At 40.6% G+C, this 26,275-nt stretch overlaps 1 protein-coding gene across 1 annotated transcript in view; it reads left to right on the top strand.

Annotated features, from left to right (window-relative positions):
- Positions 1 to 7,012: 7,012 nt before the first annotated feature.
- Positions 7,013 to 26,275, top strand: part of RAD51AP2 (RAD51 associated protein 2) — a 69,780-nt gene continuing 50,517 nt past the window's right edge. The window contains 1 exon segment of the mRNA XM_061626051.1: positions 7,013 to 7,102. Coding sequence (XP_061482035.1) covers positions 7,013 to 7,102 — 90 coding nt within the window.

The raw sequence follows: 26,275 nt of genomic DNA, 5'->3' as shown, positions 1-26,275 counted from the left end.
AGGCTGAGAGGCAGTGACTGTCCAAGCCAAGGTCACATAGTGAGCTACATGGCTGTATTGGGATTTGAACCCAGGTCCTAGTCCAGCACCATAACCACTACACCACGCTGGCTCGGGAGGGGGGGGCAGGGGAGAGGTCAAGATAGCATCCACCTCCCACAAGGCAATAGTCCTGCTGCTGCTATCTGCGTCCCATCAGTTATAAATACTGATGTTGCTATTGCATTCATGTTTTTAGTTAGGATACTTTGGTGTCATATGCATGAGCCACCTTCCTTCTCCTCTAGCACAGCCATGAGGAGGAGATCAGAAGTGTATTCTACCCTTCCATTAGGTATAGTGAGGCAGCCATCACAGGCAGCTGATTTTGGATGTAATGCATAACTAGCAAATTGCTAGTTATTTCATTTTTTATTATTATTCTATTTTTACAAGTAGGAAGAGAGAAAAGTGTGTGTGTGTGTGTATTTATTTTGCCCTGGATTCTTCAATAATTTAACCATAATTTAATTGCTTGACTTGCAGGACCATTATTTGCTGTTCCATCTCAGGCTGCAAAATGTCTTGCACTGACCCTTTCTGTTGTTTCGTCCAAATTAAGAACTGTGGGTAGTTTTAACTATGGTTTATCCAAACAAGCAACGGATCAGGTAGAACAACAAACTATGGTTAGTTGAAAATGGAAGGATCCTTCTGACCACCTTGTGGTTGCATCAGAGGAGGGTTTAATACACAAACCCAAAACTCATTCACATAATACTAAATTATGGTTTAATATTACATCTGAACACAGTCAGTATGTGAAGAGGGACTACAGGTTCATATGTACTTATTTAGTCCATAATTATCGGTGGTACTACAATGTCATAGGTTTTGTCTTTTCCCCGTTCTCATAATCTCCCGGTCTTCAGTAGGCGCTGAAAAGATAACAGAAATGATGCCTAATATTTAAAATGAGGGAATTCTAAAGGGTAGATGCCACAGTACTAAAAGTCCACTTCCTATGTTGTGTGGAATGGACCTCCTGATAAGTTGGTTTTTGCAGAGGTCTTCACCTGCGGAGTAGTGATTGACTGGGTATATTAGGGGTAAGACGATCTTTCAGATATGTGATGTGAACAGAAATATTTCAGGTCAGAGCTCAACATTACGTCTGCTGCTGATCCATCCTAGAAAGTAGCAAAATTAATGGAGGAGCATGCACAAAACAAGAAAACATTAAACGGTGGGAACCAAACCCCCTTAAATAGGAAAGTATAAGCAGGGAGTTTTTAGACCTAGAATTTTCTGTTCCAGGTTTTAAAAACTTCACAGATTTTTCCTACATACAGAAATGAAACCAGCAGGGGCACAAATGCAATTTTCTCTTTATCTTTTCCAGTTCAGCTTCTGTTATAGCTATAGTTGTTAAATGCTATGAGAAGTTCCATCAATAATTTATAATATGCAAGAAATATTGAGGCTTGCTATGAGGAATTATTTTAATAGTCAAGGAATAGATATTTTGGTGATAAACTCCTTGCATTCTCAGTCACTGATGCTGTCTACAACCTCTTACCCACTGTTAACTGTTGAAAGTACTAGGGTGCAATTCAGCTTGCACTGAAGGTTCATGTGTCTGCACGGGAAAGTAAACAGAGAGGAACCTCCATGCTTCCTAGACTGTCCTTTCCCTTCTTACTTGTGTGGATCTACCTTCCAGTGCTACACTGATACTCTTAGGGTTGATGCTGACTCTACTTCTTTCACTTCTCCCTTGAAGAGGAGACCTTTTTGGATCTCTCTTCTCTTAAGATGGAGAAGCAAGCATGCCTTGTTGCATCTCCACCTTAGTTAGCCAGAACCAGGGATCTTTCATATCAATATGTATTTCCTTTAATAAATGCCAATTTGTTTTCTTAAAACAAGACTCAGCATGATTGTATCTGTGCTCCTTCAATAGCGATTCTGCTACAGTTCAGCTTTTGCCAGCATTCAACTCCAGTGCTAACATTAACAGCATTATTCTTAAAGCAGGTAAGGCAGAGTACTTTGCTAAATCTGCTGATTTATTCTTTTTTATTTATTAGATTTATATCCCGCCCTTCCAGTAGGTAAATATTTGAAGTAAATAGGACAACAGGATTAAACTGAAGGGTTCCTGTCTATCTTGGTTCTGAATCACAGCCTAAGTAATTTATTCAATGCATTTTAGAGAGCACTACTAATGACAGTTTCTGTTAACACAAATGTGAAACACAGTGCCAAAAAATAATTGGGAGTTTACAGAACACTTTCTTTAGTTAACATAATATAACTTGGTAACTTATGATGAGTAAATTAGTGAAGTTGATGCTGAACATTTAAAATGTCCAGTCTTTTTAAATTTAAATTTAATTTGCAAATTTAACAATAAAAGGAAAAAGAAAACAAAATAATGAAATAAAATAAATATTAAATATACAAAAAAGAAAAATATATGAATACTACTAATATCAACAATAAATCTCCATCAGTTTACATTATGAATACAATAACCATCAGTACATGCATCTTTAATTAAGCATATAAATTAATGTAAGCCCTCAAGATGTCCAAATATGTATCCACTTGAAACTGACATCAGTATGAAATATGTTCAAATGTAGACAGGGCAGTTAAGTCCTCGGTTGATTGCATAATAGACAGTGGGTATTTGTCCTTCCACCCTCAAAGTATAAGTCTCTTAGGTACCGTAAGGGCTTCCAAAGTCCATTTTTGTTGTCTTGCTGTTAGCCCTCATACTACAGGAATATAATTTTAAAGTGCATGAACATCTGCAAATATGAAGGACTTCACCAGTACAAAATTAATATGGATAACAATTTGTCCCATACCTCTGGGACGGGGTATATCTCAGGCACTCTGCTCTGTGCCTTCCATGGGGCCCACCTGGTAAGATCAAAGTAAAGACAACTCATGTCTATTCAGTTGCAGATCTGGCTTTATTACAGAAATGTTACTTCACACTAAGTACTGGAGGCTTCCATTTCTCCTAGCCTCACATCTTTAACCAACCTCTCCTTCTAAGGGCAACTTCACTGTTCCACTGAAGGTTCTTCCCCAACACCAACAAGGGACTTCAGCTTCAGTGACCTCAGCAAAATTAAATCAAGGGCTCCTATGCCTCCCCAGGGTTCTCGGGGGATAGATAAGCCTGGGATGCCAGTACCCCTGCTTAGGCAACACCCCGTAGAGCTTAGGGGGGCAACGTGATGAAGGCCTCCCCCCAGGAAGTAAAGACCACCTTTCCCTGACCTCAGAGGGCCAGATGCCCAGGTTCTTCCTTCTATCTCCACAGGCCTCTCTTCCCTTCTCCATTCTCTCTCTCTGTGGCCTTTTATATGTTCGCTGCTTACCCTCTCTTCTGTCTAAGTCACAACAGCTAAGCTATTGCCGTACTCTTTTTCTCCCACTGGTGGAGTCTCCAGGCAGTGTCCAAATGAGGTCTCCTCAAAAGTCATTGCCTGGATATTGCCTGCTCGTGCAGATTGGGGCCTTCTTAAGGTACCAGCTTCCAGCACAAAACTGGCAAGGCCTGGCTGCCCATCACACAACGTCTGATCAGAAAGAATATACCACTGGACAAGCCCACATCATATGCCTCAACGAGGCATTCTTAGCATTGCACCTCCAACATCTATCTGTTTTGGGCAGTGTATTCCCATATAAACATTGTGGTGTCCAACATACTCAAAAAAATTAATTTTTGCTAAATCATTCTCAATTTCAGATTCAAGCAAACATTCTGTATAAATTCAAAAGCATTTTCCATCGTTTAGGCAGTATAATACGTTCTAATTCGCTACCCCACATTTTTTGAATTCTACCTTACAAATAAACATTTATAAACAACTGTTATAAGTTTAGCTTTCTGTAAGGATCCAGTAATTACCTCCAACAATTTAGGAGATGCTGAAGCACTCAGAGCAGTTGGGCCATAAATAGATCATAGCAAATGTTGTAATTGAAGATATTGCCATTTTACATTAATTGGTAATTGCTATTTAACCTGGAAAAATGGGAAATGACAAAAATTCTACAGCTGATCTAATGTATATCTCCCACATTCAACCCACTTCTTTCACCAAAAGACTGCCTATCTGGGAATCCTGTTGGTGTACCGCCCACCTTGCTCCCAACAGCTTCCCTAGCTGAGCTGACAGAGATAGTCTCGGAGGTATTGCTGAGGTCCCCCAAACTTGTGGTGTTGGGGGACATCAACATTCATGCCAAGACTGTTTTATCTGGTGCAGCTCAGGACTTCATGGCCTCCATGACAACCATGGGGCTGACTCAATTTGTTACTGGCCCAACGCATGTATCGGGTCACACTCTTGATTTGATCTTCGCCACTGGTCATGGAAATGGTGATCTGGAGGTGGGGTGTTTTTCATCTACTCCATTGTCATGGACAGATCACCGCCTGCTGAGTTTTAGACTTACGACGACTCTTTCCCTCTGCAGAGGTGGGGGACCTATTAAGTTGGTCCGCTCTCGGAGGCTTATGGATCCTATTGGTTTTCAGACGGCTCTGGGAGTTTTTCCAGCTGATAGTACTGGCGCTCCTGTCGAGGCCTTGGTTGAACTGTGGAATACGGAGATGGCCCAGGGTATTGACACGATTGCTCCCGCGCGCCCTCTTCGATGCAGAGCTCATACAGCTCCGTGGTATACCCCGGAGCTGAGAGTGATGAAGCAAGAGAGAAGGAGGCTGGAGTGCAGATGGAGACGAACTCCAGATGGATGCAGTTATGCTTTGGTAAGTGCCTCTACTAAGTCGTATATAAAAGCGGTAAGGGCGGCGAAGAAGTTTCACTTCGCTGCCTCTATCAGGACATCTCTCTGCCGCCCTGCAGAGCTTTTTAGGGTTGTACGAGGACTCTTACATTCTGGTCCTCGAGATACTATTGAAACATCTGAAGCTCGCTGTAACGACATCGCAGGGCACTTCCAAAATAAAATCGCATGCATCCGTAGGGACCTAGACTCCGATGTTATGACAGACGAATCCATGGAAGTGTCCAGAACACGGTCTTGTCTTTCATTATTGGATGAGTTTCAGTTGGTGCAGCTTGAGGAAGTGGACAAGGTACTTGGATTGGTGCGGGCGACCACGTCTGCTCTAGATCCTTGTCCATCTTGGCTAGTGAAGGCTAGCAGGACTACTACCACCGGCTGGGCCAAGGAAGTGATAAATGCCTCCTTGAGTGAGGGAGTAGTCCCTAGTAGCCTCAAGGAGGCAGTAGTAAGACTTCTCTTAAAGAAACCTTCCTTAGACCCAGATGACCTGAACAACTATAGACCGGTGGCGAATGTCCCCTTTTTGGGCAAGGTTCTGGAGCGGGTGGTTGCCGGTCAGCTCCAGGTGCTCTTGGATGAGACCGATTATCTGGATCCGTTTCAATCCGGTTTTAGGCCTGGTTTTGGCACTGAAACAGCCTTGGTTGCCCTGTATGATGACCTTTGTCGGGAGAGGGACAGAGGGAGTGTGACTCTGTTGATTCTCCTTGATCTCTCACCAGCGTTTGATACCATCGACCATGGTATCCTTCTGGGGAGACTCGCGGAGTTGGGAGTTGGAGGCACTGCTTGGCAGTGGTTCCGCTCCTACTTGACGGATCGTCACCAGAAGGTAGTACTTGGGGAACATTGCTCGACTCCTTGGACTCTCCATTGTGGAGTCCCTCAGGGGTCGGTTTTGTCCCCCATGCTTTTTAACATCTACATGTAGCCTCTGGGTGCCGTCATCAGGAGTTTTGGAGTGCGTTGCCACCAGTACGCTGATGACACGCAGCTCTATTTCTCCTTTTCATCTTCTACAGGTGAGTCTGTGGATGTGCTGAATCACTGCCTGACCGCGATAATGGACTGGATGAGAGCTAATAAACTGAGACTCAATCCAGACAAGACTGAGACACTGTTGGTGAATGCCTTCCCTGCCCAGATGGTGGATGCTTACCCTGTTCTAGATGGGGTTACACTCCCCTTGAAGGAACAGGTTCGTAGTCTTGGGGTTCTTTTCGATCCTTCCTTGTCTCTGGAGGCGCAAGTGGCCACGGTGGCAAGGAATGCATTCTACCACCTTCGGTTGGTAGCCCAGCTACGCCCCTATCTGGACAGGGATGACCTCGCCTCAGTTGTTCATGCTCTGGTAACTTCTAGGTTGGATTACTGTAATGCGCTCTACGTAGGGCTGCCCTTGAAGACAGTTCGGAAGCTTCAGCTAGTGCAAAACGCAGCAGCCAGACTGCTGACGAGGACCCGTTTGCACTGGCTACCTATTTGCTTCCGAGCCAGATTCAAGGTGCTGGTTTTGACCTATAAAGCCTTACATGGCGTGGGACCGCAGTATCTTGTGGAACGCCTCTCCCGCTATGAACCGACCCGGTCACTTCGCTCAGCGTCTAAGGCCCTCCTCCGGGTACCAACCCATCGGGAAGCCCGGAGGACAGTTACTCGATCTAGGACCTTTTCTGTAGTGGCCCCCGAATTGTGGAATAGCCTCCCCGAAGAAATACGCCTGGCGCCGACGCTTCTATCTTTTCGGCGCCAGGTTAAGACCTGGCTATGCTTCCAGGCATTTTAATGCGTTTAATGTTACAATTTTAAATCTCTTTGTTTCAGTTTATTTATTGTGATATTTTGTATTTCTGTACTTTTAATCTTTTGTACACCGCCCAGAGAGCTATTCGCTATGGGCGGTTTAAAAATGAAATAAAATAAATAAATAAATAAATATCTTCAAATCTGGATTACCCCATAAAGTTAATTTAGCATGGTAAAATTAGTCTGTTAAACCAGTAAGCTTACAGATTGTCATCAGAACTGGACTATGAAAGGCATTGAATTAGCATATGCCTCATTGTTTTTTCTACAGAAACACATAATTTACAAAATACAAACAAAAGGGATCAGATTGCAACTAGATTTTGATTGTTGCCAGAATTCAATCTACTTATATTTTGCTGCTAAATATATATTTTTGTTACTCATGCTCCGCCTCACTCATGATAATTCTGCTGCTTCAGTCTTTGCACTGCTCATACCTTCTACAAACCAGATCTATATTAACTGTTTCCAGGTATGGCATGGCACCCACTATTAAGCTGAGCGTTTGTTTTCTCCTGCACAGTCATTTTCTGGTACGTGGTAGAAAACTGCTTGTCAGCATGTAATATTATCGTATTTGGTTTCATACACATCCCAGGGTTTGAATAAGAGACAGAACACTAACCGAGTTCTTCCAGATCAGTTATGGTACACATTTTAGGACTAAGGAATCCAAGTCTATGCTGACTTCCATGAAGATACACAGTCAGATCAATACTTACTCAGAGGTTTGTCCCAAGATTTTAAAATTTTTATTTAAATTTTTATTAACATTTTTTATTTTCCAGAAAGAATATATACAATAACTCCAATGGAACAACAAACCAACCAGATGTATTCCTGTGAAAACATGTCATATGCAGGTAATAGTTTGCTTAAAATCATAGTTTACATTCAAATTTCAGGATCCGAAATCCCTTCCAATTCTTCTCAAGTATTAACAAATGAAAACCATAAAACCATACAAAAGGAAGCCATCAGGTAAGTATTTAGGTAAGTTGTTGAGCCCATAACAATATTATCATAAACAATCTATTATATGCTGAGGAGCTGGGCTGTCTTATATCCCAAACAAATCCTAGATCATATTACCTCATCTTAGGGATTAGTTCACCAATTTTTATGGTATAATTTTAGGTGTTCCATATCTGTACATATTGTGCTGAGGGGATATATTAATCCTCCCATGATTAACAAAAGAGATAAAATCATTCCATTCCCTTATAAAATAATAATTTTTGCTTAATCCCTTTAATTTATAAGTAATTTTTCCGCTACTGCCAATTGCCAAATTTTCTTGTGCCAATAATCAGCTGTTTTATTGCAATCAAACAGGCTGAGTAAAGCCAGTTTGGGGGGGGGGTCATAACTAAGGGCGGTCTGACAATCGTCTTAATTTGATTAAAAACCATTATCCAAAAATACATCATCCTTGGGCACGACCACCACATATGGTAATACGTGCCCTGCAACAATTTGAGGTAGCTAATGCTGTTGTTCTAGATAGCAGGACCAGGGTGATATACCAATGATATGCTAGTTTGAGTATTTGTTCTTTGACTTGTGTTTGTAGGAGCCAAACCTGGCCTGTTCCATAATTTTTCCCAATCCTGCTTTTCTATTGCAATGCCAAAATCACTGTCCCATTATTTTTTAAGACCAGAGAGGTTGCCCACATCTTTATCTAATAAAGTTGTGTATGCAGAGAATGTGTGTGTCTGTGTGTATTAGAAATTTGACCCACAGAGCAAGATGTTACATTAATCACTAACAATTTGTAAACTGTCAGCCTTTTTGTCGCCATTGAAACCAGCGTAGAGGGACCTCATTCAAAATTATGCGTATTTCATCTTCAGATGGCATCCTATTGTTGTGAGTTTGGGGGGTTGAGATGGATAATTCCTATGAGTCCCCTTCCAACCTCTGATTTGGAATCCTGTGCCTGGTGGTGAGAAACTCCTCTGCTGGTCAGATTAGTTTCTTTTGTTAATCTAACAGAGTGGCCAGGTGGGTTAATGGGTCCATCAGGTGCCAATCAACTGGTGAATGGGCCAGGGAGACCCTTTTATTTATTGATTGATTGATTGTACTTATATACCGCCCCATAGCCGAAGCTCTCTGGGCGGTTTACAGTAATTGAAACTCTTCAGGAGAGCCTCCCCCCCCGCCCCTGCTGGGACTGAGGAGCGGCTTGTGTTTGGAGTTGTATCTGAGAAAGGCTGGGAACTGGAGGCAGGCAAGAGACTGGCTCTCTGCACCATGGCTTTGGGGTGCCTCCTGTAACCCTGGATATTGGACTGCTGATGCCTTGAACCCCTCCATCCTAAGCTCAGGTTGGAATGTGTGTAAATAAATAAACCATATTTCATAAAGACACCACAGTCTCCGCTGACCTTCTTCCCAAGGAAACCAAACCCAGGATGAGCGTAGGGACCCCTGGAAATCTCACTGCTCAGAGATTGGGGTGCTGTGCAACACTATTATCTTTATAAAAAGCCCTTGGTCTATAAAGATATTTAGACTTCCATACTTGCCATGGAAATGTTCTCCATGTATTAAAAAATTGTAGGTGAAAGAACAAAGGTATCAGAGAGGAAGACCATGAGGACAGTGATGTAATCCTATGAGACCAACTTCTATAGCTTTTAAGGTCTACTATTAGTGCACACTTTTAGCAGCAAATAGTGTAAAAACATTCATTTCTGGCTACTAGCTCCTAATTGCAACCCGATCCTGCCGCAGATCACGGAGAGGGAGCTCCCAGGCACCTTCCCAATACAGACAGTACAGGCTTCTATAAGCACACACGCACGCCCCACCTACCTCTAATGTGTGTGAATGATATGCACACTGTGTGCGTACGCTTGCCATCACCTGAGATGGCAGTGGGGGCATCCCATGCTTGCCATAATCCAAGATGGCTGATGCCCCCACCGCCATCTTGGTTGATGGCTGGCATGGATGCTATGCATGCATGTCATTCACTCGATATGAGAGGTAGGTGTGACACAGGTTGACTTATTAGCCCCGTGTTGCCTGTATTGTGTGTGTGTGTTGGGCTATGGTGCTGTGGGTCTGGGGCAAGCTGGTGCCCAGTGGCTCAGTCATGCCTGATGCTGGCCCTAGCAGTCAGCCAGATCATTGAGATAATCCAGAGGAGCATTGTTAGTTGTTTCCCATGATACAGAGGCCTAACTGGCCTCAACTAGAAGTGGAACATTTAGCTTGGGCAGTTTCATGGTTCCAGCAGAGATTCAGCAGGCATCCTTTTGCCTTTCAGGCATCTCTTGAAGACTTTTTTTGTGCAGGCCTATATGCAGCTGTTTCAAATGTCTCTTGAGGAGCCAGTCATTTTAATGATTGTTTTGTATTGTTTTAGATGTTTTTATGTTGCTGTACACCGCCCTGATGTTTTGCCAGATGGTGGTATATAAATATCTTTACAGAATAAATAAATAAATAGCTCTTAAAACATTTTGCATTCCTCTGACTAAAATAGGGAGATGGTACGCAATTCTATATCCAGTGAGAATATTCTTAATTTTGGGCATTTCTTTCCCATCTTCCTCCCAACCCTAACCCATACACGCAGTTCTGCTCAGTTAAAGGCTGCATGCATAAAACCTCCAAAAAGACACAGGGATTCTGTCTCTGCAGATTTGTTCCAGCTAATTTGTTAGTTTTTACTCTAGCCTGCTATTTTTAGGAAACTTGAGTATAATTGCAGATTGCTTGTTTCAGAGGGTGGAATTAATTCTACTGCATGAAAACATTCTAATTTTTTCTAGTAGCATATTTTGAGTCTATATATAACCTGATATATTCCAAGGAACAAAACATATGAACAATAGCTGGAGGGAAATTGATTGTATTCTAAAGAAATACACTTTCTAATGCAGATTTCCAAAATGGTAGGCAGCATTCATAGGAAAACAATTTCCTGTGCATTTTCCTTACTATTTTGGCATCAAATTTGTAAGGATAGAGTTTCATTTATCATTGTGCAGCAAAGTGCAAGTAGCAATGAGGCTTTGCAGAATGGGAGAAATGTGTGAACAAACAGCAGCTTGAAATATTTGATGCTCTTCATGATAAAAACTTGGGTACCTAATCTTAGGCTGTGAGCACTCTAGTTACTTACAGCAAAGCATATCCATAGGCCACGCCTTGGGGGGGGCAATAGGTTGATCTGTCAATCAGTTGCAAAATCTGTTTGAAGCTGAATTAAAAAAATATGTGCATAAGCTGCTCCCACTAGGATTTACAGTAAAAAGGGGTGGGGTTTGACTAACAGCATGTGCCCGCATTTTCAGAAAAGAGGAGATGCACTGGAACCAACAGAACAGTAAATATGTCTCTACCCTTAGTATTTCCAATATGACAAAAATTGTACTGATATGTGACTGAGGACTAATATAAGTAAGAACATTTTCTCACAATTATTTCTCTGACAGTGAACTCAAATGATAATTGCCTACAGGAATGGAGCAAAAACAGGGCCACTCTACAGTCTAACGTAAACACAGTTATACACAGAACTAGAAGTGAACAGGAGAGAAGAGTGAATGATCCAAATGGAAAGATAGTTGTTTTACTAGTGTGTAGAGGGACCAAATGAATGAGAAGTCATTCATCATTTAAATCATATAAATATATATCATATAAATACATTTTTAAAGAGGCTCCATTTAAACCAATGAAATGTAAGAAAATGAAACTATGTGCAGGACTGCAGCTATCCAGCCCTGTTCAGTTTTTGTGTTGTATGCATGGAGCTCCTGTGCACTCCAGGATGCACATTAAAGCTCAGCTCCCTCATTTCAATGAATTGGAAAGTGCACCCAGGGAGTTCAGGAAACATCATGTATTCATCTGCTTCTGCCACTACTTCTGCTGCCCTGGCTTCTAGGAGGAAGGGGGGATATAAATTTAATAAATAAAATAAAAAACTGCTCACCTGCACTCATTTCTTCTTACTAGAATCAGGTGACAGTCTTTCTAGACAACCATCACATACAGGCCTTATCCTCAGCTTCCTCATTCCAGGAAACAGGCCTTCCAAGGAAGGCCAGTGGTGTATTCTTGGGTTTACCTGATGGTGGCAGGAAGAGAAGATGAGATTTAGAAGAGTTGCCTAGCAACTTGTTACTCAGCATGGTTCTCAGAGAGCATGTTCTCTCTCACACACACATCTGTTAGTGACATGCTTCCGGTTCCAAGAAAATAAAAAAAGCATATTTCACTGAGATTGAATCTTAACCAACAAACAAAAAGGTTCTTGACTTATTAAAGTATGAGAGTGGGGAAGTTAAAATAAAGACGACCGCTATTTGCATGAGAGACCACTGCTGACACTTAAAATGTTTTACTTGATCAGTTGAAACAAGTCTTATATCTACCACGTAGAGTTCTTCAGGTTGATTGCCACTAGGCTGCCAATCAGCACCAAAGGCAAATTCAGCTAACAATTCTGAATGCAAGCTACGTTTAACTGTGAATTGGTAATAATACCTAGAACTGGCATTTTTAGAAGTGCCATATCATGTTCTGCACTTGTGAGGAATCAGTCTTTTAGTGTGGAAGCCCCTATTCTCTGGAACTCCCCTGCCCATTGATAGAAGGTAGATACCTTCATTGTATTGTTTTTTGACACCTACTAAAAACTTTTTTGTTCAGGCAAATGTACCCAAGCATGACATTTTATTAAGTATATTTGCTTTTAAAACTAAATTTTATCGTATTTTGGTAATTTTATTGTGTCTATTTGTTTTTTAAGTGTGTTGATGTTATCAGTAATTTCTTATGAATATTTTTATTATTTTATGGAAACCACTTGGAGGGTTTTTTATTAAATTCTATATAAATCTTGTTAAATAAATGGCTTCCGCTTAGATTATTGTGGCTATGATTACATGAACATAACTGAACAGCGCCAAGTACTTCTGTAAGGTTTAGTCCTGTAGGCTAAATAAGCCTTGTAAATTGAGACCTTATCCCAGTCTGTGCCTGTGTTGGAATTACTTTTTAATATGTTTTAAACCTTTTTTTTAACAATATGTTTTTAATTTTTTTGAAAGCTTTTTTAAAAAAGTGTTTTTAGATATGTTTTGTTTTAATGTATTTAAAAGTCTGTTTTTATGATGTTTGAGTGCTTTTGTTTGCTGCCCTGGGCTCCTACTGGAGGAAGGGCGGGATGTAAATCAAATGATAGATAAATAACAAATGAATAAATCCATGAAATTTAAAAGTGCTTAATTATGCAGTATTTTCTACTCACACCACACTCACACATGTTTATCATGGGCAGAGTCTTGGCAGATGTTTAATAGATAAATAAACCAATAAAACACATGGTAGTTTTTTTTGTGATTGGTTATCTAGATTGGGGTACTGTTTTCATTGCAGCAGCAGGTGCTATCCTCTTCCCTTTGTTTTGTATATTAAAGCCATTCCAGATGGCAAATAAGGGCAGTACAATGGTCCCATGACATATAGACATATCAGTCTAAAGCATTACTGACCTCAGAAAAGGACAGTCCTGCTAAATCAGGGTCCTTAAGCTGCTTGATGACTCCTGCAATGCTCTGATTGCCATGGAGCTTGTTAAGGATCTCGATCAATACCTCATAGAGGTTTTGGTTGCACAAACTGCATTTCCTTAAGTACACATTTGCTTAGACCAAGCACAAGAACATTTAACATTAATTACCTTGGCAAATTCGATATACATTTCAGTCTGACCTTTTATATCAAGGTTACTCTGAGAATGTCAGTTCCAGCCTTACCTCCTGCCGTGTGTTGGTTATCAGGCACTCTCTGAGGATCTTGGCCAAAGGACCTCCTGGATCTGACTTGAGTACAACAATACATTAAAAAAAACTTTAACCTTGACAGGTGGAGAATTTACTGAAAAATGGTGGGCTTTTGTTTTCTAATTCAGTTGAAAATTGCCCTTCAGTGATCAGTAAAGCAGGGATCATTTCCATGGTATTTTAACAGAACAACATATGTGCAAAAAAATCTTGTTGCACAGCCTTTCAGCCCTCCCCATCCCAACTCAGTTTTGTGCTTACCTTAATGACTGAATGGCCTGTGATATCACTGGTGATGACCACTGATACAAACTCTCTCTGCACACACACACGCACTGCACCATTTGTGAAATTTTAAACCCTAAAACATTTTTTAACAATTTCAATCAAATTTAAACAGGCAAAGATACATATGAAATGCACAATTCAGAACCTAGTCATTAAATCAGTTCATAGGAGATGGAGAAGAAAACAAAGTTACCCATCAGGCATGCCCCTGTACAGACTCTGATGATGTAATCCAGAATTATCCTCAGAAGGATAGAAGACACTAGTCCTTTTATCTCTTCTGATTCTAGCTGTTTAATGAAAGCCTTACAGTCATCTTAAATGTCATCTAAAATGTGAATACAGATTGGCCTTAAAAAATATCAGTGGAAATCCCCCTTTGTAGACATTGGTTCCAGTTATCACAAATTTAAAGGATCTCTTTTTAGTTGGGTCATTGAGAAAGTTCAGATGAAAGCCAGATTGGAGACTGACAGAGCATAACTCCTTATTTCTGACAGAAAGTGTCTGAACTAAAGTCCATCGTAGAATTTTACCAAACTATCATTTTGGCTTCTTGTTAGACCATAGCCTAAATACATTTTCAGCCCTACCTTGTTCTGTGCCTCATCTCTAAAATTAAGCTAATCTATTGTTTAATATATTATACCAACAGTTTCCTTTCTACCCCTTTAGGCACTCCCCTAATAGTTCAGTTAAATTCAGTTTTATTACCATATTGGGCACAGGCCATAACATAATTGCTAAAACACAATACGTAAAATGATTAAAAAACTTCAACTGAAGAAAAGATGTCAATCAAAATTAGCTCTTATTTCAGTGATCATGACTGCAGACCCCCCTAATAATAAGATTACTAGTGAGTTGACACCAAAGGTTTGGCTGGGAAGTTCTGCTCAGTATCTGAAATCCTTCTCCTTTAGGGTCCTATCTACTTTTTTAGATTTCCAAGTCCATAACTTGCAATTTCCTCCTTATGTTCTGGGTACCCCCAGACTATCTATTTTTTTGCAGGAGGAATTCAAGCACAAAGTAGGAAATTTAGGTTTGTGCAGTTAAAACAACAGGAGCTTCATTCCCCTCATCTGAAAATAAAAGAAGCATTATAGCAATTTCTGGCTTATAGCAAGCAACACCTTCAAGGGAGTGATTGTCATTGGGGTAGGGTTGCCATATTCCAGTTCCACAAATCCGGGCAGGCTAATTTGCATATTATGCAAATTATTTGCATATTAATATTTGGATTGTCCAGTTGTTTTGTTTTTGTGCCTAGGAATTACCACCAAAAACTGGGGAAAGATGTGAGAAATCTTTTTTTAAAAAAACTTAACATTTTCAGCCTTAAATGACTCTAGTTTCCAACACTATGGAATATTTATTGATAGATTAAGAGGGTTTATATCCTGCCCTTCTGCTGTTAAAAACAGAGCTCAGCACAGCTTACAAATATATTAAAAACAATAAAAATACACAATCAATATAAAAACATAATAAAAACACAAAACAGCAACAAACATAAAGTAAGTCAGGGCAGCAGTACGGTTAACCATTACATATACGATATATTTCAGAGATGTGGTGGGTGGAGAAAAACAAGAAGCCAAAATGTTAGGAAAAGGAGTCTTTCACACCACATGCTCAGTTGTAAATACTGTTGCAGCAAGTTTTACAAGTTCCTCCAGTATTCCACTGGTGCAGGCACTCAGACATTCGAAGTATCTGTATGTTTCTTAGGTTTTATAAAAGCAGAGCTTTGCTTAACTCAAAATTTCTTCTCCCTTTGATCAACCACATCTACACAGGTTCCACCTCCCTGCTCAAAATGAAACTGGGCTTGGAACTGTGCAACAACCCCACACATACCTTGCTAATTAGATTCCCAGTGCCAGGATGTCTGCTTTATCGACTACTCTCCTGCTCCCCCCCCCCCGGGCATCATGAAAGACCCAGTCCTGGGCTCAGAAAGAAAAGAAATATCTGGTCCTCTTCAAAGTACTGATAAGCCTCTTGTTTTAATTAAAATAATAATTATAAATTCTTGCTCTTATCACTAATGGGAGTTAATTCTTGCATATGCTGCTGTTGCTTCTATGGCTGTAACGGAGTGAGGTTAAAGATAAGTGAAATGCAAATAGGAAAAAAACAACACAGAAGGCAGTAACACTTTCCTAAATGTAATACCATACCAACCACAACAAGATTCCTATGAGTAAGGCAGAAAACTCAGCATCCCACAACCAGTCAGGATTCATAAGCAAAAACCCAAACTAAAAAAATCCTAGCAGCCAGTCAGCCAAGGTCACAGAAATCCCCACGCAGCACAACCTGACCTGGGGACTGCAGTTAATGCAGAATGCTGCAGCATAATTGCTGACATGAGTGAGATCCTATCAGCACATAATACCTCTGCTCTGAAATCTGCATTGGTTGCTGATTTGCTACCAGGCCAAGTTCAAGCTGTGCTTTCCATGTTATGGGTGCCACATAGTACTTGTTCTGCTCTTGTAAGAAATCAGTCCTGTAAAGTGGCAGCACCTACACTTTGGAACTCCTTGCCTATTGACATTAGGCAGACGCCTCTTTTCAGCACCTGCTAAAATCAGTTTTCTTGAGGCAAGCCTCTCCAGGCATGTGGAAGCTATTGTGTTTTTAAATCTGTTTTTAACTCATTGTTGGTTTTATTATTTTGAATGTTTTTAAGTATCTATCCTTAACGCTTTTGCCAATAATTTTATTGTTTTAATTCTTTCTGTAAACCGCTTTGAGATTTTTTACAATAAAGTGGTATATAAATGTTGTAAATAAAAATACATAAATAAATGTTGGAGTCACTGTGGCCCTTGAGTCTCTTCCCACTTTTAGGAACCAAGGAATCTGCCTTATACTGATTCAGGCCATTTCGTACCATGATTTCTTAAATGCAATACCATACCAACCACAACAAGATTCCTATGAGTAAGGCAGAAAACTAAGCATCTCACAACCAGTCAAGATTCCTAACCAAAAACCAAAAATATGAATGAAGAAATATTTATATAAGCATGACTATCAAATATATTTATTATTTACACAAACTTTAAAGATATTTATAGTGCAATCCTAGGTTTATTTATTCAGAAGCAAGTCCCAGTGTATTCAGTGGGGCTTACCCAAACAGGGAAAGACATGCAACCTCAAGTGATAAGCAACTTCATTCACACAACCCAAAATTCCGAATCATGCCACTTTACGCTGTTTTGCAACTGTTTATACTTGTTTTTATGGTTACTGGATTTTAAATGGATTTATTTCTTGTTGTGAGCTGCCTTGGTTTCCAACCCTACCTCACTGGGTTGTTGGAAAGACTCCACACACACACACAACACACACACACACAACACACACACACACACACTGCAGATGTATATAATAGTATATACAATCCATATAATAGTTTATTGTCAAACCAGTTGGTCATTGCAGAAAAATCAGTATTAGTTTTAAAAAAAATCAATATTAGTTTCCTACAGAATAAAAACTGTAATACCTAAGTAAGCCCTGCCTACTTGCTTTAAAATAGGACTGGAGGGGAGACAGAAAGAGTTAGTACACAAACACAATTCTTTTACATTCACTCCAAAGTCCCATTGATTTTCAGCACATTCATAACCATGTCTAACCAAAAGTAAGTCCTATTGAATTAAATGTGATTTACTCTGGGCGTATGGGATTAGCCTTGCTTTTACAAAAGCAAGTATTGGGAAGGTTTTCAAAACACTGCCCAGGATCTGACTCCTACACACAAGAGGAAAAAAACCTGAAATGTATATACTTACCCAATTTATGAGATTTTCAGATAAATTGGGGGGGGGGACCACCATTTTCTGGCATTGCAATGAGGTTTTCTAGACACTGCCTCAGGTCAATCAAACTGAAACACAACCCTGGCTTCACTGATTGGCTGCAATTCTGAATGGGCGGGGTTAAAGCTACAAAGTGCTATACAGTACTGTTTAAAGAAAGATTTAACAGTTGGGGTGGCTGACATTTTTATGTATATCTCGAGAACCGGACCACCTAGAAACTTTTTTTTAAAATTAAAGCTGAGAATCTGGGCCACCTAAGGGGCTAAATGGGCGCCGGGTGGCATGCAAAGAATCCAGGTAAAACCCGGCTAACAGGGCAATATGGCAACCCTACACTGGGGTGACAGCATGGGGAAACGGTAAAAAAAACCCCACTTACAGCAACACTGCAGTCCTGATCAGTCCTTCTCTACAGTATTACTCTTTTTTTAAAAAACCCAACACAAATTACATTAAATATTGTTTCAGATTTAACATAGCAAGTAGTTTGGCCCTACCTATTTATAAATTATATTTATTAGTTGCATTTTTGCACTCACATGCCTCAAATGGACAAAATAAAAATAACAAAGACATTAAAAATCATATAAAAACAGCAACAAACACTAACATATTCATCCAGCAATATATATATATAAAGAAACAAGTCCCACGCATCCCACTTAAAGGATGAGCACAGCAAAGGCCACTGACATACCTAACCACTCTCCCAATTAAAAACCATAAGCCTGGGTGAATACAAATGTTTGCCTGGTGTCTAAAAAACAGTAGTGATGGCCTCCCTGAGGAAAACATTCCACAAATGGGGAGCCACAGCTGAAAGGCCCATTCTTGTGTTGCCACACCTCTCTCGGAGAGGGCACACAAAGAAAGGCCTCAGATGAGTTGGTTCATGTGGGAAGAAGCAGTCTTTGAGGTATTTGATCCTGAGTTGCATAAGACTTCTTAGGTCAAAACCAGCATTTTGAATTAAGCCCAGAAACTAATTGGTGGCCAATTAGTTGAGCCAGTTATATGATCATACTGTCTTGTCTTAGTGAGCAATCTGGCTGCTGAGTTCTGCACAAGTTGCAGTTTCCGAATTGTCTTCAAAGGCAGCCCCACATATAATGTGTTGTAGTAATTTCTAGAGGTTACCAGAGCACAGACAACAGAAGTTAGGCAATCCCTTCCAGGTGGGGGTGTAACTGGGCCACCAGCCAAAGCTAGTGGTAGGCACTTCGCACCACCAAGACCACTTGAGCCTCAAACAACAGTAGTGAATCCAGAAGTACCCCTAAGCTATACACCTGCTCCTTCAGAGGAAGTGTAACTCTGTCCAATGTTGGGAGTTAAGTACTAATGCATATAACAAGCAACCTGAACCGCGGTGGGGGCAATAGAAATAATAAATAATAATAATAAAATTTAATTTATGTGTCGCCTATCTGGCCAGTGGCCACTCTAGGCGACGTACATAAAATAAATTACAAAATAGAATACAAAAATACAGTGTAACAGTATAAATTATGCTAACAAACAATATATTGTTCCTGCTGTTGATTCCTCCTTTAGTGTGTTGTTTTTGCAGGCTTTGCTCTTCCTCCTCCTTTTCTTCCTGTCTTTGTTCTCAGTTATTTAGTAATGGCTAAGTGGAAACCACATGGCTGCTTCAGTATGTATGATTTTTCCTTTTTGTAGTAATAAACCTTACGTTTCTTTATTCTTTCAACTACCAGTCATTAAGAGACTAGTTATTTCTGCACGCTCCACCCTCGGTCTTATTTGGATTAAACTTCAGTTTATTGGCTCTCATGCAGTCCCGTACTGAGGTGAGCAGGGCCGGTTCTAAAGGGTGACCAGGTTGGGCACTGGCCCAAGGGCCCCGGAGCTACAGGAGCCCCTGAGGGGCCCTCTGCTCCCCTTCCATGATCTGTGCCCCCCCACTTACCTGTCAGCCAGCTTTTTAGCATTGCCCTTAATGAAGATGGTGGCCGCAGCTTCCCTAAGGTACTGAAGCCGCTGCAGCCATCTTAGTTGATGGCAGAGATGTGCGCGTATAGCACACATTCAGAATTCAAAGACACACTACAGACACACACAAACATTCAAGGAGGGTGCAAAGCAGGGCTGGTGGCATGGAGAGGTGTAGCCTAGGTTGAGTCCCAAGGGCCAGATGGGGAGGGCCAGAGACAGAAATGGCACCAAGTAGGGCCGCCAGGTGTTCATTTTTTGTCCAGAGACTCCAGTTTTTGGAGGTCCTCTCTGGGTGACTCACCTTAATCTCCAGACTCTTAACTTTCATTAAAAAAAGTTTCTAGGCAGTCTGGTTCAAAAGATACAAACCAAAATGTCTCCCCCCCCTGCAACTTCTATTACTACCAACTACTGTAATCCCTGCCCCTTCAGGTTTTTAGCTGATAAGTCAGGGTTGTGATTGACAAGATTTGTTGACCCCAGGCAACAGCTAAGCCAACAGTTTCCTTTTCCTGTTTGTCTCATATCAGGAATTCAGTAAATATATAGCCCTCCACAGCATAAAGAGTACTTTCTCTGTATAGAATTGGGACTGAGTAAATATGCATAGGATTGCACTACAACAGAAGATCATAGCAGGATCTTGGTAGGCATAAAAGTGTACATGAAGGTTTTTTTTAATTTCTAGCAAAAATGGCATATTATACATTTTATCTTTCAAAGAATTTCTGAACAGAAGTTTTAAAAAGTGTACATGCTGCAGTGTTATACTTTTCTAATTAAGGAGTCAAGCAAGTTTAAATTTTACTGGAAGAGGACAGTTTGTTTTGAAAACCTTCCCAATATGAAGCTGTTCTGGGAGTAAAGCTGCAGTGCCAATTCCACATATCTGGGAGTTAATCCCATTGAATTCAGTAGGGCTTACGTTTGAGTAGACATGGTTAGGATTGTGCTGAAAATCAATGGGACTTTTGAGTGAACATAGAAAAGGATTGTGCTGTAAATCTTTCTCTCCCTTCCAATCCCCCTTTTTAAAGCAGTTAGGCAGGGCTTACTCAGGTGTCACTGCTTTTATTTGGCAGAAAACTAATACTTTTTTGTTAAATGGTTTGCAGTGGCCAACTGGTTTTGACAATAAACTATTATATGGTGTGTATGTATCTTTACATCTCCAGTGTGTGCGTATATGGAGATTTTTTAACAACCCTGTGAGGTAGGGTAGGAAACCAAGGCAGGTCACAAGAAATAGGGCTTAGGGCGGTATATAAATTAAACTAAATAAAATAAATAAATAAAAATAAAGCCATTTAAAATCCAATAACCATAAAACAGTATAAAACAGTTGCCAAACAGCTTAAAGTGGCATGATTCTGAATTTTGGATTGGGTGAGTGAAGTTCCTTATGACTGAATTGCAGTCCTGTGCATGCTTCCCTGTCTGAGTAAGCCCCATTTAATACATTGGGACTTGCTTCTGAGTAAACATGCATAGGATTGCACCGTGGGGTGGTCATGGTCCCCCTCTGTTGTTTTCACCCTGAGGGGCAGATTATGCTGAGAGATGGTGCATAGCCCATGGTCAAGAAACTTTGTATCTTATTTCCATTTTAAAATTTATTTAAAATTATCTATATGCAAGGAAAGTTTATGAAGACATGCAGATCCACATAATACATTTAAAGCACATCCAACCCACATATAAAGCTCATGACTTTCCCAAAAGAATCCTGGGAAGTGTAGTTTCCCACTTACAATTATAGTTCCCATCTTTTTCTTTCCTCTCCTTTCTTTCCGAGCCCATCGTTTCCACCTTTGCAAGGACCTACGATAGCTGGAACGCTGACAGCTTCATCCCCATGATCAAGTTGAAGTACTGCTTACCGTGGACATCATCTATGTTGGCGAAAAGCTGGACTGCTTCTGCTCCTTTTCCTGTATTAGGACTGGCAGATTTATTATTTTTATTTATTATTTCAATTTATATACCGCCCTTAGCAGAATAGCTCTCAGGGCGGTGAACAAACAAGATAAAATACAATATATCATAATAAAAATCATAAAAACATATACAAACAAACAACAAAAAAACACTACAAAAACACAATACGACAAAAATTAAAAATACGGATTAAAAGATTAAAATGGTTAAGAAAATTAAAATGCCTGGGAGCATAAAAAGGTCTTTACCTGGCGCCGAAAAGATAAAAGTGTAGGCGCCAGGCGTACCTCTTCGGGGAGGCTGTTCCACAACTCAGGGGCCACCACAGAAAAGGCCCTAGATCTAGTAACCACCCTCCGGGCTTCCCGATGGGTTGGTACCCGGAGGAGGGCCTTAGATTCTGAACGAAGTGAACGGGTAGGTTCGTATCGAGAGAGGCGAGAGACCAGGACATCTCAGTGGTATTATGTTTTGATGTCAACATATTGATGTTAGAACTTGTAGACATTGTCTAATTGTTAGGAATTTATTAGGAAAGTGTTAGGAAAGTGATTTATTATTGTATTTTCACTGAAAATTGTTATTGTGGCTTTTAATAATGCTATTACCTTGTTATCTAATTTGTGCAAATTGTACTCTTTTTATTTATATGTATTTCTGTATTTGTGTTTATTTTCTGTAAGCTCCCTTGAGGGCGTTTTGGCGAAAAGGTGGGATAGAAATAAACAACAACAATAATAATCCACATATACTGCAGTCCTCAGCGAGGTGTCCAGTGCAATGTTTACTGCAACTTCTTGGAACAGTGGCATCACTAGGGTTGGTGTTACCCGGTGCACTAACTCATGGTGTCACCCCCGCATGGACCTCCTCCCATACCAGACCTAGGGTGCCCAGAGGCGGGGCGGCTCTGGGTTAGGGTTGCCATATTCCAGTTCCACAAATCCGGGCAGGCTAATTTGCACATTATGCAAAATATTTGCATATTATGCAAATATTTGCATATTAATATTTGGATTGTCCAGTTGTTTTGTTTTTGTGCCTAGGAATTACCACCAAAAATGAGGGAAAGATGTGAGAAATCTTTTTTTAAAAAAACTTAACATTTTCAGCCTTAAATGCCTAGACTCTAGTTTCCAACACTATGGAATGTTTATTGATTGATTAAGAGGGTTTATATCCTGCCCTTCTGCTGTTAAAAACAGAGCTCAGCACAGCTTACAAATATAATAAAAACAATAAAAATACACAATCAATATAAAAACATAATAAAAACACAAAACAGCAACAAACATAAAGTAAGTCAGGGCAGCAGTACGGTTAACCATTACATATACGATATATTTCAGAGATGTGGTGGGTGGAGAAAAACAAGCCAAAATGTTAGGAAAAGGAGTCTTTCACGCCACATGCTCAGTTCTAAATACTGTTGCAGCAAGTTTTACAAGTTCCTCCAGTATTCCACTGGTGCAGGCACTCAAACATTCAAAGTATCTGTATGTTTCTTAGGTTTTATAAAAGCAGAGCTTTGCTTAACTCAAAATTTCTTCTCCCTTTGATCAACCACATCTACACAGGTTCCACCTCCATACTCAAAATGAAACTGGGCCTGGAAGTGTACAACAACATCACACACATACCTTGCTAATTAGATTACCAATGCCAGGATGTCTGTCTTATCGACTATTCTCCTGCTTCCCCCCCCCCACCGGGCATCATGAAAGACCCAGTCCTGGGCTCAGAAAGAAAAGAAATATCTGGTCCTCTTCAAAGTACTGATAAGCCTCTTGTTTTAATTAAAATAATAATTATAATCTTGCTCTTATCACTAATGGGAGTTAATTATCTTGCATATACTGCTGTTGCTTCTATGGCTGTAACGGAGTGAGGTTAAAGATAAGTGAAATGCAAATGTGGAAAAAACCACAGAAGGCAGTAACACTTTCCTAAATGTAATACCATACCAACCACAACAAGATTCTTATGAGTAAGGCAGAAAACTAAGCATCTCACAACCAGTCAGGATTCCTAACCAAAAACCAAAAATATGATAAATGAAGAAATATTTATATAAGCATGACTATTTATTATTTACACAAACTGTAAAGATATTTATAGTGCAATCCTAGGTTTATTTATTCAGAAGCAAGTCCCAGTGTATTCAGTGGAACTTACTCAAACAGGGACAAAACTGCAACCTGAAGTGAACTTCATTCACAACCCAAAATTCTGAATCATGCCACTTTACGCAGTTTTGCAACTGTTTATACTTGTTTTTATGGATATTGGATTTTAAATGGCTTTGTTTCTTGTTGTGAGCTGCCTTGGTTTCCAATCCTACCTCACAGGGTTGTTGGAAAGACTACACACACACACACACACACACACACACACACACACACACACGCACGCACACACACACACACACACTGCAGATGTATAAATATACAGCCTATATAATAGTTTATTGTCAAACCAGTTGGTCATTGCAGAAAAATCAGTATTAGTTTTAAAAAATCAGTATTCGTTTCCTACAGAATAAATACTGTAATATCTAAGTAAGCCCTGCCTACTTGCTTTAAAATAGGACTGGGGGGGGGAGACAGAAAGAGAACACAAACACAATTCTTTTTTACATTCACTCCAAAGTCCCATTGATTTTCAGCACATTCATAACCATGTCTACTCAAAAGTAAGTCCTATTGTATTCAATGGGATTTACTCTGGAGATATGGGATTAGCAACGCTTTTACCCCCACAAAAGCAAGTATTGGGAAGGTTTTCAAAACACTGCCCAGGATCTGACTCCTACACACAAGAGGGGAAAAAACTGAAATGTATATACTTACCCAATTTATGAGATTTTCAGATAAACATGGGGGGAAACCACCATTTTCTGGCCTTGCAATGAGGTTTACTAGACACTGCCACAGGTCAACCAAATGCTTCACTGATTGGCTGTAATCCTGAATGGGCGGGGTTAAAGCTACAAAGTGCTATACAGTAGTTTAAAAAAAGATTTAACGGGGGGGGCGGCCTGACATTTTTATGTATATCTCGAGAACCAGACCACCTAGAAACTTAATTGAAAGCTGAGAATCCGGGCCAGCTAAGGGGCTAAACGGGCGCCGGGTGGCATACAAAGAATCCGGGTAAAACCGGGGAATATGGCAACCCTACTCTGGGTGACACCCCCCTCTCATGGTATCACCCTGGTGCGGTCCGCACTCCCTGCACCCAGGTAGTGATGCCGCTGTCTTGGAATCAGTTTCAGTTGATGCGGGCGGATGATGTGGACAAGGTACTTGCAACGATGCAGCCAGCAATGTGTCCTCTCAACCCTTTCCCTTCTTGGCTTATTAAAGCTTGCCAAGGAGGTATGACCAAGTGGATCCAGGGTGTGGCCATCTTCGTGGGAGGGAGTGATCCCAGCCGCCGTGAAAGAGGCAGTGATCTGACTGTTCCTGAAAAAGCCCACTCTGGACCCATTGGTTTGTGACAATTACTGCCCAGTCTCAAATACCCTCTTTTTAGGGAAGGCGACTGAGAAAGTTGTGGCAGCAATTGCAAGTACTCTTGCATGAAACAGATTATCTCAACCCATTACAGTCTGGGTTCAAGCCTAGTTATAGGACTGAATTGGCCTTGGTCGCTCTGATGGATGACCTTTATTGGGAGAATATGTTTTGTTTCTAATATGTTTGCCACCACACCAATGAAGATTCGTGACACATATATGGTGTAATGTTATTATACAGCTGTATACTATAGCCAGCAGGGATTTTTCACATTCCGCAATGTTAAATTGAAAATACCCCTCATGCCATTCTGATGCTTCCCATAAGCTCATTTCAAAACAAAACCTTACATAACTTATAGTCCTGAACTCAGAAATGCTTGCTTAACAACCCTGTCAATTTTCATGGCGATACACAAAACAGTCAGAGAGAATAGACAGTTCAAATTGTAAAAAGAGAGAGAAAAACCTCAGAGCCCTTTTGGACTTTTTTCTCTGAGTTCTCATAATCTGTTGAAATTCATTAAAAATCAGCCATGTTCACAGAGTACCTGTAATCCTAATACTGACGTTGCCCCATACTCTGACCTTCATCTGCTGCAGTTTAAAAAATGCCTGGCTGATTTTTAATTAATTTAATAAATTTTGGCTGGGACCCAATGATAGTGTGGAGCATGCTCAGTAAGAACCAACTGTCAGAGTTCTAAAAGCCTCACAGCTGCTGGGCTTGGCTAATCAGGGGGCCACACCCACACCAGACTTTGATTTCATGTGATACAGTCATGGCTTCCCTCAAAGAATCCTGGGAAGTGTAGTTTGTGAAGGGTGCTAAGAGACTCCTATTCCCGAGAGAATGGTTTAACAGTCAGCCACTCTGATTGAAGGTCTGTGAGGGGAACAGGGCGTCTCCTAGCAACTCTCAGCACCCTTCACTAACTACACTTCCCAGGATTCTTTGAGGGAAGCCATGACTGTCCAAAGTGAAATAAAGGCCTGGTGTGGGTGTGGCCAGGGACAGCTTTGGTTTAAATTTGGGTGGGAGGCTACATGTGTCTGATGTAGAATAAAAAGGTGGGGGAAAGGCTGAAAAAAAATGATTTTGTTTACAATGTTTTCCTTTTGGAAAGGAAAGGGGCTTCCCTTCTGCCCAGTGCCCACCCACCCAATCTCCTCCCCTCCCACTCCCTGGGTCAGTGTTGGACTACGACCAAGGAGACCAGGGTTCGAATCCCCACACAGCCATGAAGCTGACTGGGTGACCTTGGGCCAGTCACTGCCTCTTAGCCTCA

The sequence above is a fragment of the Rhineura floridana genome, chromosome 4 (assembly GCF_030035675.1).
Source record: "Rhineura floridana isolate rRhiFlo1 chromosome 4, rRhiFlo1.hap2, whole genome shotgun sequence".
Classification (NCBI taxonomy): domain Eukaryota; kingdom Metazoa; phylum Chordata; class Lepidosauria; order Squamata; family Rhineuridae; genus Rhineura; species Rhineura floridana.
Note: the sequence above shows the minus strand (reverse complement) of the source record. Positions and strands in the feature narration are given on the sequence as shown.